Source organism: Ailuropoda melanoleuca, chromosome 12 (genome assembly GCF_002007445.2).
Source record: "Ailuropoda melanoleuca isolate Jingjing chromosome 12, ASM200744v2, whole genome shotgun sequence".
NCBI lineage: Eukaryota > Metazoa > Chordata > Mammalia > Carnivora > Ursidae > Ailuropoda > Ailuropoda melanoleuca.
The window spans coordinates 25,057,999-25,069,240 of NC_048229.1; the positions used below are offsets into that span (position 1 = coordinate 25,057,999).

The window sequence follows — 11,242 nt, forward strand, 5'->3', positions numbered from 1 at the left end:
TAAGAGAATATTATAAAAATCTTTATCGTCTCAGACAATTTGGTTGAAATGGAAAAATTTCTTAAAGGACACCAATTATCCAAAATTGACACAAGTAGAAAATCTATGTAGGACTGTATTAAGCAAATTTTGACCGAAAATGGATTGAAAGTCTTCCCACAAGAAAATTCTAGGGTCAAGTGCCTTCACTAAGGAATTCTAGCAAATATTTAAAGAAATATCACTAATCTTTCAAAAACTCATCCATCCTTCCATAAAATGAAGGAAGAAACACTCCGAACTTTTTCTGAGGTCAGATTTTCTCTGATAGCAAAGTCACACAGAGATACCACAAGAAACCTACAAAACTGTTATCTCTCATCAATATAGATGCAAAATACACTAACAAAGCATCAGAAAACTGACCTGGCAGCATATACAAAGGTTCATACATCATGACCAAGTGGGATTTGTCCCAGGAAATGCAAGGTTAGTTTGACATCTGAGTATCAATTAATGGATTATACCATATAAATCACCCCTCCCCCACCAAAACCCACCCCACACCCACATGATTATCTCAATAGATGGAAAAAAAATTGGGACAGAGTCTAGAATTAGATCAGTAGAAATACAGTCAACTGATTATTGAAAGAGGAGCAAAGGCGATTCAGTAGAGAAAGGATAGTCTTTTCACCAAACGGTGCTAGAATTACTGAACATCCTCACGTTTAAAAAAATTATCTAGGGGGGCGCCTGGGTGCCTCAGTCAATTAAGGGTTAAGTGTTTGCCTTTCGCTCAGGTCATGATCTAGGGGTCCTGGGATGGTGCCCCAGAGCCCGTCAGGCTCCCGGCTCATCGGGGAGTCCATTTCTCCTACTCCCTCTGCTCCTCCCCTGGCTTGTGCGTTCTCAAATGAATAAATAAAATCTTTCTAAAAAATGGTCTAGATACAGAATTTACACTTGCACAAATATTTTCTCAAAATGGATAATAGACCTAAATGCAAAACACAAAATTACAGAACACCTAGACAATGACATTGAACAAAATGCAGGTGACCTTGGATTTGGCAATGCTTTATATACAACACCAAAAATACAATCCTTGAGAAAAACTGGTTGATTTGAACTTGATTAAAATTAAAATTCTTCTCTGCAAAAGACAGTGTTAAAAGAATATGAAGGGGCGCCTGGGTGGCACAGCGGTTGAGCATCTGCCTTCGGCTCAGGGCGTGATCCCGGTGTTATGGGCGAGCCCCACATCGGGCTCCTCTGCTGTGAGCCTGCTTCTTCCTCTCCCACTCCCCCTGCTTGTGTTCCCTCTCTCGCTGGCTGTCTCTATCTCTGTCGAATAAATAAAATCTTTAAAAAAAAAAAAAAAAGAAAAAAAAAGAATATGAAAATGATATTCATATGTCATTAGGGAATTTTACATTAAAGCAATAATGACACCTATTACAATGGCCATATTTGAAAACACTGACACCACCAAATCCTGACGAGATATGGAGCAACAGAGACTCTCATTCATTGCTGGTGGGAATGCAAAACAGTACAGCCACTTTGCAAGATAGTTTCTTACAGGGGCGCCTGGGTGGCTCAGTTGGTTAAGCGTCTGCCTTTGGCTCAGGTCATGATCCCAGGGTCCTGGGATCGAGCCCATGTCAGGCTTCCTGCTCAGCAGGGAATCTGCTTCTCCCTCTCCCTCTGCCCGTTCCTCCACTTGTGCTCTCTCTCTCAAATAAATAAAATCTTAAAAAGAAAAGAAAGAAAAGAAAAGAAAAGGACAGTTTCTTACAAATCTAAACATACTCTTACTATAACATTCAGTAAATCACACTCCTTGGCTAGAACCCAAGAGATGAAAACTTACATTCACACAAAATTTACACACAAATGTATATTGCAGGTTTATTCATAACTGCCAAACTTGGAAGCAACCACGATGTCCTTCAGTAGGTGAACAGATAAACAAACTCTGGTATATTTATATAATGAAATGTTATTAAGTGATAACTTGCACACAGATCTTCAGAGCAGCTTTATTTGTAGCCCCACACTGGAAACAACCCAAACATCCACTAGTAGCTGAATGGATAAAAAACAATTGTGGTATATGCATACAATGGGATAATACTCAACAATACAAATGAACAACCTATTGATACATGCAACAAGATGGATTAATTTCAAAATAGTTATGGATAGTGAGAAGGGCTAGAGTCCCCACTTCCCCAAACGTATATACCACATGATTCTGTCCACATAAAATTCTAGAAAATGCTTGTTTATGAATTGTGGGAAGGGGTATTAGAAAGACTGAGACAACAGGATTATAAAGGGACACAAGGAATCTTTTGGTTGTGTTGAATATGTTCATTATCTTGATGGTGGTGATGGTTTCACAAGTATATACACATGCTGAAACAACACATTTCACACTTTAATATGTGCAGTTTATTTCATGTCAATCATACCACGATAAAGTTGAGAACTAAATGTTCCCCATAAAGTCCCTATTTACCATCCCTCTTAGAAAGTCACATCTGCCAACTATTTTGGTTCTCCCATATCCCTCTCCCAATTTAGGAGGATGAACCCTGACTCAATGTCAGCAAAAACTGGAGAGCAATGAAATGCATGTCCACTTCAGTCACTAGGAATGCTAGTGGGTCAGAGAAGCCCTATCCTCGGATCTCTCTTACGTCCGTGCTGAGGTTCCTGCCTGTGTAGTGATGGCCATAACATCAACAGCCCAGGGAGGTACAGGAATCCACAAACCTTTAGACACTGACAGTGGCCTTGGCCACAGGGGATACAGATTTCAAAGGTCCTGAGAATTTCTATACTCTCATCCCACCAAAATCATATGGACATTTGAAGATGCCTCTGCTAGAAAAGACACCTATCCTCACTGGCCACATTCATCCCCACTCCATAATCTCAGTGTTCTGTACCAATTATGAGCCCCACCTTGCCCTGTGGGCCTTCCAGTCAATGACGCTTGCCTATGGGATTCTGGACATCAGGGACTGGCTCCTATGCTGATCTAGCAGACAGAAATCCCTCAAAAGTGCTGGGGAGTATGGGAGATTCCCCAGGAACAAGAGACCCGATTCATGTTTCCAGAAGCACTGGAGATTTTTCACACCAACTATGCCCTCCTCAGAAATGAACTCTGGGCTCACAGGAAATCTTGCCTTCCAGGCCACATGATGAGGCACCCAAAGCTCTTCGCTCTTTTCTAGCAAACGTTGGGCACAATGCAAATTAGGCCAGCTAGACCGCGATCTGTTCTCTGCCATCCTGCTGACCCTTCTGAGGCACACACAGTAGATGCAGACAACAGGTGTTCCTCCCTTCATGGTGGAAGAACCCAACTTTTTCTTAATCCATTCCACACAGTGAATAGATCCCACCACACACAAGAGTAAAGATTGCCAGAGCAGGCCTGTGTCACTGCACTATTCAGAGCAGCATGGGGCAAGCAGTTCTAAAGATGGGTGATTTAGAAGAAGACAAATGAGTTTGTGGTTATTGTGTTTATAGTCAACACTGTTCATGAAGAGAAATCTTGTCTGGAAATCCCCAGCAGACTCCAGTTCAGATCCTCTTAGCCAGAGCTGGATCATGTCCACTCAGAATCCAGTCATGGGGGAGGAAGTGAGGACCTCACTGGGCTCAGAACACTCATGATTCCCTCCAGAGAACAGAGAGGGGAGCACAGGGGTCTGCCTTCCCTGAGCATACCAGAGTGACTGACACACACCGTGGGACCTTTAACAACTGGTAGCAATGAGATGGCTTCCGCCACAGGCACTGGCAGTGATTTAACTCTGTCAAGAGCCCTGGATAATTTAGAAAGTGCAATGCACCTCACGAAAGCTTCCCACCTATGTGGTACTAATTGGGAATCTCTCCATGATACCTGTATGAATGTACAAGGTTCACCTGCTGGCTGATGGTTCCCTCACAAAGGGTACTCACAGAGATTTTCTCAGGTGTGAATCCTATCAGGTCAAACGAGGAGATGGAGCATTTTTTGCATTCATAAGGCCTTTCTCTAGTGTGAGCTTTCTGGCGCTAAACAAGTTTCAGAGATGTAGCTAAAGGACCACCAAAACTGTTGCATTCATGAGGCTTTTCTCCAGTGTGAATTTTCTGATGCCGAACAAGATGGGAACTTCTACTGTAGGCTTTTCCACATTCGCTGCACACGTAAGGCTTTTCTCCGGTGTGAACCCGCTGATGTAGAATGAGGCTAGAGTTTCGACTAAAGAATTTCCCACATTCACTGCATTCATAAGGTCTTGCTCCAGTGTGAACTTTCTTGTGTTGAACAAGGTGGGAGCTACTAATGTAGGCTTTTCCACATTCACTACACACATAAGGCCTTGCTCCGGTGTGAACTCTCTGGTGTAGAATGAGGCTGGAATTGTGGCTAAAGCATTTTCCACATTCGCTGCACTCATAAGGCTTCGCACCAGTGTGAATTCTCTGGTGTACAATAAGGTTGGAGCTATGGCTAAAAAATTTCCCGCATTCACCACACTCATAAGGTCTTTCTCCAGTGTGGATTTTCTGGTGCTGCACAAGTGTGTCTTTCCGGCTAAAGGCTTTCCCACATTCGCTGCACTCATAAGGCCTTGCTCCAGTATGAATTATCTGGTGCTGAACAAGTGTGTCTTTGCAGCTGAAAGCTTTCCCACATTTGCTGCACACATAAGACCTTGCTCCTGTGTGGACTCTCCGATGTTTAATGAGGCTTGAGTTATGGCTAAAAAACTTTCCACATTCAATGCATTCATAAGGCCTTGCCCCAGTGTGAATTCTCCAGTGCTCAATAAGGTGGGAGCTTTGGCTAAAGAATTTCCCACATTCGCTGCACTCGTAAGGCCTTTCTCCAGTGTGAAATCTCTGGTGCTGCACGAGTGTATCTTTACGGCTGAAGGCTTTTCCACATTCACTGCACTTATAAGGCCTTTCGCCAGTGTGAATTCTCTGGTGTTGAACGAGGTGGGAACTTCTGCTGTAGGCTTTTCCACACTCACTGCAGTCGTAAGACCTTTCTCCAGTGTGAACTCTCTGGTGCTGAACAAGTGTGTCTTTGCGGCTGAAGGCCTTCCCGCATTCACTGCATGTGTAATGTCTTTTTCCACTGTGAAATTTCTGGTGCATTTTTAGGTGAGACAGGTGAATGAAGGCCTTTCCACACTCTTTACACACATGTGATGTTTCTCCACTGTGCACTCTTCTGTGATTAGTAAGTGCTAATTTCTCCTTGGACATATTTCCACATGGTAGGCATCTAAAAGGTCTTACTTCACTATGACTTATCTGGTTGCCAAGGAGAGTAAAGGTATTCAGCAAGCCCTTCCCATTGTCAGTGCAACTGAAAAGCACCAGTCCATCATGGTCTCCCTGGTGTTGGCCAAGACTGGCGCTGTGCGGGAAAGATTCCATGAACTCAGTCCTTTTGTATGGAATAATCTCATGGCCAGGAGTCTGGCAACGGAAGAGGCCAGAGCTGTCCACCAAGTCCACCCCTTCCTTCCTGCAAGTAAATGGTCTCCCTAACATGTGGACTGCACAGCTCTTCATATATGAGGCCCCACCAGCATCCCCTCTGAAGAGATCCTCTCCACTATATCGCTTTTGGTGCTGGTAAAAGTTTGCACTGAACAAGAATCCTCTCCCACACGGGCCATGTGTGTACAGTTTCTGCAGGGGGTGTGATCCCTGGTGTTCGGCCAAGTGCAAAATGTCTTTTAAGAGTGGGTCGCACACCTCACATGGGTGGGCTTTCTGGATAAATGCACCTGACTCGGGAGTCCTGAGCCGCGACACTCCTACAGAAATGCTCTGCTCAGAAGGAGTCTCCTCATCATCTGTTACACGCCAACGGCCTGAAAGCAGAAAGAGGATGGTGAGGTACACGTTGACTTTGGTGAACAGCCGCAGCCCATCACATACGTGCGTGTGAAACACCAAAAAATGAGGGCACTGGCTTGCTGGTGGGACAAGGGAGCCAGGATCAGAGCGAGGAAAGGCCCACTGTCAGTCCCAGGCTTCTAAAGGTAATAGTAAGGAGAAAGGATGGGTAGACACAATGGTGGTACAAGGTATTGGGAACAGAGGAGAGTTTTCCAGCTCACTCCTCTATGGAGTAGGGCCTTGGCTGCTGGTGCCAGCTGAGCTCTGTGCAGAAGGATGTGTCCGGGGCCGGGAAAATCTGACTGCGAATAAGTATCTGGTTATTAAAGAATATTTAAGGATATGTGCACAACTCATTCCGCATTAAAGTAGCCAGCACTGCAGAGCAGAGAAAAATGAATGAGACACTGGTGAACACACGGCAGGCTGAAAGTATGATCTGAACCCAGCACTACCATGCCACTCCTCCAGCTCCCATTCTGCAAGGCCAGACCGTCTCTGGGTCTCCCTCACTGTGGCGAGAGTCAGGAACGCCCTATCAGACACCCAGGACTTCCTGCCCCTCTCCAACTGGGCCTCCCACCACATGGGATTTGAAGTTGTCAAGAAAACACAGGGCAGATGAATGGCCCAGGCAGACCCACATCACAAAGAAGAAAATTAAATGTTAAAAAACTGAACCTCGAAGGACGTTTTAGCAGAACAGCCCTGAGACATCCACGAGCAATGACCACACCCGTACCTGTAATTCCTGGCATGCTCAGGCCCTAGGAAATGTCAACTACGGGATGAGGGCAGAACCTGGGACACCAAGGTACCATGGATCTGGAGAGTTACCTGGCCAGGGAGTATACAAGCCATGCTGAACCTGCTGAACAGACTAAAACAGCCCTGAACCCCTAACCCATTCCTGCAAGACTTTGGGCAGAAAGTGTTGGAACTGCTCAGCAAGGAAGGGGAGACTACACACAGCCCAGCCCTGGCACCCACAGCCCTCCTTACTCGGGGAACCAAAGAAGGGAGGGAGAAGAGTCAGTGAGCTGGCTGGACAAAAAGAGCTGCCTCTCGGAAACAAGGGGATAACCAAACCCAAGGGACACTGGAGGGAATGTGAGGGCCTGTGGAAGGCAGCCTCTAAGATGGCCCTGGGAATGCCTACGTCCTCGTATTCCTGCCCTTGTGTAAGCCTCTTCCTTTGCCTGTAGGCTGGACTGCCTGACCCATCTCTAAGGATAATGGGATGTCACTTTCAAGGTCAGGTTAGAAAAAGACCGGATTCCATCCCGCGCATTCTCTCTTACCACTTGCTCAGAGGAAAGGCAGCTTCCATGTTAGGAGGTCTGCTACAGAAAGGCCAACATGACAAGGAAACAAGGGAGGCCCCTGGTCAACAGCCAGAGAGGAACTAATTGTCACAGTTCAACAAGCCATAAGAAATTAAATCTTGTGAACAACCACATGAGTGAGCTTGTAAGTGGATTCTTCCTGAGACTGTCGTTCAGATGAGAACACAGGCCTGGCTTGACAGCTTGACTGAAACCTCATGAGAAAGCCTAAGCAAAAAGGACCCAGGTAAGCTGTGACCAGGTTCCTGATGCACTGAAACAATGAATTTTTACTGCTTTAAGCCTCTAAATGTAGGGTAATTTGCCATATACCAATAAATAAAACAGGGACTTACCCAGTGAGGCCACAAGTGCCAAGTTCTCCAGCATCACATCACGGTACAGGAGTCTCTGAGCTTCCTCAAGGAGCTCCCACTCCTCCTGGGAGAAGTACACGAACACATCCTCGAAGGTCACACAGCCCTGTCATGATGGGGGACAGCTGAGCCCACAGGTAACAGGAGTCCCCAGTCTATCCACTCACACAACCACTCCTGGTCCCTCTCCTCCCAGCCTCCCACCTCAGAGGAGATACCAGGCCTTGGCACCACTAGTGCCTGCTCCCTCATGTCTCTCTGATCGCTGTGTGTGGCCCAGAGCCAGGCAGGTGGGCAGATAGATAGTGTGTAAGCTGAGGGTCTTCCATGAAGGGCACAAACTCTCTTGCTGGCCAGCTCTCCTGGTGTCCTTCAGACCATGCCTCCCAGACACAACCTTAAGGCCATCAGTTCATGCATCTTCCAACATGTACATCATTCTTTGAACCACCTTCTTCCCGGCGGGAACCACCACTACCATCAACTTCCTAGTCCACAACATATGCACCTACAGGGCACACACACCCCCATGCCACTCTGCACATGGTATGTGGGAAGAGCTCATGTATCTTTGTGAGAGGCACCACTGTCACCCAGTGCCTAAGCAAGAGACCCAGTCCTCAGTCCCAAGTTTCAACTTTCTTTGTTTTTTTTTTTTTTTAAAGATTTTATTTATTTATTTGACAGAGATAGAGACAGCCAGCGAGAGAGGGAACACAAGCAGGGGGAGTGGGAGAGGAAGAAGCAGGCTCACAGCAGAGGAGCCTGATGTGGGGCTCGATCCCATAACGCAGGGATCACGCCCTGAGCCGAAGGCAGATGCCCAACCACTGTGCCACCCAGGCGCCCCGCAAGTTTCAACTTTCTTGTTATTAACTGCATTGCCGCCATGACCTGGAGATACTTCGTCCTAAATGTAGCCCACAACTCCACCCCATTCCACATACTGGCTACCACCTTTTGAACTTCTGCAACCAGTACCTCTTCCAGAACTAAAAACCTGCATCCAGCTTGACGTCTCAACTAAGGAGTCTCTGGGACTTCTTAAACTAAACAAGAGAAAAGCCTACTTTCCAATATAACCACAGAAAATTACTCCTGCTACCAGCTTCCCTATCTCAGTTGATGGCATTTCCATCACTCAAACAGGTAAAGAAAACAAAACAAAAAACAAAAACAAACGAAAACCCCCAGGGTCACCCACAACTCATCCCTTTCTCTCATTCACCCTCCACACCAGAAAATCTGGTTACCATGCTTTAAAAGCTATACAAAATCCACCAACATTTCTCACCTCCGCAGCCACCTCTCTGGGCCAGTTACCATCAACACTCACAGCCTACTGCAGTAAGTGCCCCACTCATACCCACACTCTGTTCTCAAAAAAAGAGCAGCCAAAGGGAGTCCATTACAATCTGAGTCAGGTCACCTCTCTCTTCTGCTCCAAATCTCCCATGTCTTTCATCACCCTCAGAATGAGGCCCAGCTCCTCAGCCTGCCATTCCTGCCTGACTCCTGACCTTATTCCCAACAGACAATTAAGATCTGTGGTTCCTTAAAGACTCCCAACTCAATCTTACCTTCCAACATTTGCACAACGCTGTTCCTGGGCCCAATCCACCCTCCATTCCTCATCCTATTGGCTGCCAGAAGTCGGAACCTCTCTATATAACTCCTGGCCCGGATTCAGAATGCTGGGCTAGACATGGCCCCCCTTTATGGTCTCCAGACTCAAATGCAGACAGAAGGAAAAGTAAACAGTCCCAGAATATCACTATGTCTCATCAGAAAACCCAGTGGGCCCTACTTTAAGAGCAGATACCAAACTCATACACTTCCCTAACTTCCACTGCCACCGCTCCGGTCCACCTACCATCAACACTCACCTGGTCTGTTGAGGTAAGCTCCACTCTGGTCTCCCTGACCAGCTCCATGCCACCCCAACATCTTTCCATTCTGCAGCCAGAAGAATGGCTATTAACATCTAACTCAGATCATCTCCCTTCTTTGTTCCAAATCTTCCATGGCTCCCACTCCATCAGAACATAAGCCCAGCTCCTCAGGCTGCCATTCCAGGCCTGACTCCTGACCACCTGCTGTGTGTTCTCACCAGATGTAACAGGGACCTTTGGTTCCTGGAACACTCCTAATTCATTCTCACCACGACGTGTTTGTATCAGCTGGCTCCTGCTCCTTGGAAACCCTCACACACCACAACCCATCGATGCCGGTACTGGGAACCTCGCCACATTTCCGCCGGGAGTGACCGCCCTCCGCCGCCTTTACACTCAAGAGCAGGGAGAGCTGAAGGCCAAGGAGGAAGGTGCTTGAACACGCCACCCTCTATCCTAATTGGTGAGGGCCTCAGGGACCCTCTGCTCACCTGAGCCCCGTCCATCAGCGCCAGGGCCGCCATGGGATCCTGTGAGCAGAACCGGGTCGTGAGAAGCGGGCAAACCGGGCAGGCCCTGCGGGCTCAGCCGGAACCCCAAAGCTCCACTAGACGGGGAGACCTTGGGGGCGTCCGGCGCCCTCAGAGCTCGTCTCCCCGTGTGAAAAGGCGCACAGGCTTAGGGCGCCGCGGCCGGGGGCGTACGAGGACAGAGTGCGGATGCGAAGGCCTCGGGAAGGGCGCAGCCCCGGAGGACACCTCCGCGCAAGGCAGCCGATCCCACGACGGGGCTCATGGAGGGCAACAAAGGCGTGAATTTTACCGTCCTCCCCTGCTCGGTTCCGAACAGCCGCGTGGGAAGCGGACCCGCCCCAGTCCCGGAGCCTCTGCCGCCAGTGCGGATAATCCTGGCACAGGCAAAAGACGTCACGATGTCGATGCCGGAAGTCCCTCCTCAGCGGCGCCGGGAGACGGGAAACGCCTCTCTTCTGGGCTGTCATTGGCACGGCGTCTATGCGACGAGCACAGATTTCTGGGTAATGTAGTTGGTACCCTGCATCCACGAGGCAATGGGCATTATTCCGGTTTTTCCTGGCAACTGCAAAGCCGCCCGGGGCGAAGGCCGCTTGGAGGAGAAAGATTACGGAGAAATACGGTGGTCCAGTAGTGCCAAAGCTCCTCTTAAAGGGGGACGCACCCATATTTCTGTGGTCACCTGGGACAAAGCCACGTCCTCAGAGGTCTCCAGCACGTGATCCAGTCTTTAATCCTGGGGGAGCTGCTTCGCCTCTCTGACTTTGGGGGCTGAAATTTAAATTGAATAATGAATATGCCTCGCAGGAGGGGCCTTTGTGTAGTATCATTAAGTGTTCCTTTAATTCGTTGATTCCCAATTTAAGCCCCTGACAGGCAGTATCATCATCACCTGTGAACTTACTGAAAATCAAAGTTCTCCAACGGACTTGTAAACCCTGGGGGCAGAGCCCTAGCTTAAGCTAGAGAAGGGGAACTCTCTTGAAAAGTCATGACCGGGGCACCTGGATGGCTCAGTCCATTAAGCATCTGCCTTCGGCTCAGGTCATGATCCCAGGGTCCCATGATCTAGATCCCATGATCCAGCCCCGCGCTGGGCTCTCTGCTCTGTGGAGAGCCTGCTTCTCCCTTTCCCTCTGCCTGCTTGTGCCCTTTCTCTCTGTTGTGTCAAATAGATAAAGCCTTTTAAAAAAAAAAAA

General features: G+C 47.9%; 1 protein-coding gene across 1 annotated transcript in view; it reads right to left on the reverse strand.

Moving 5' to 3' along the window:
- Positions 1 to 1,859: 1,859 nt before the first annotated feature.
- The window catches only part of ZNF304 (zinc finger protein 304), a 19,933-nt gene continuing 10,550 nt past the window's right edge, over positions 1,860 to 11,242 (reverse strand). Inside the window, exons 4-6 of the mRNA XM_034639498.1 lie at positions 10,002 to 10,814; positions 7,598 to 7,724; positions 1,860 to 5,888 (exon numbers count right to left, since the gene is read on the reverse strand). Of these exons, the coding sequence (XP_034495389.1) occupies positions 4,066 to 5,888; positions 7,598 to 7,724; positions 10,002 to 10,034 (1,983 nt within the window). The 5' untranslated portion in view covers positions 10,035 to 10,814 and the 3' untranslated portion in view covers positions 1,860 to 4,065. The remainder of the gene's footprint in view (positions 5,889 to 7,597; positions 7,725 to 10,001; positions 10,815 to 11,242) is intronic.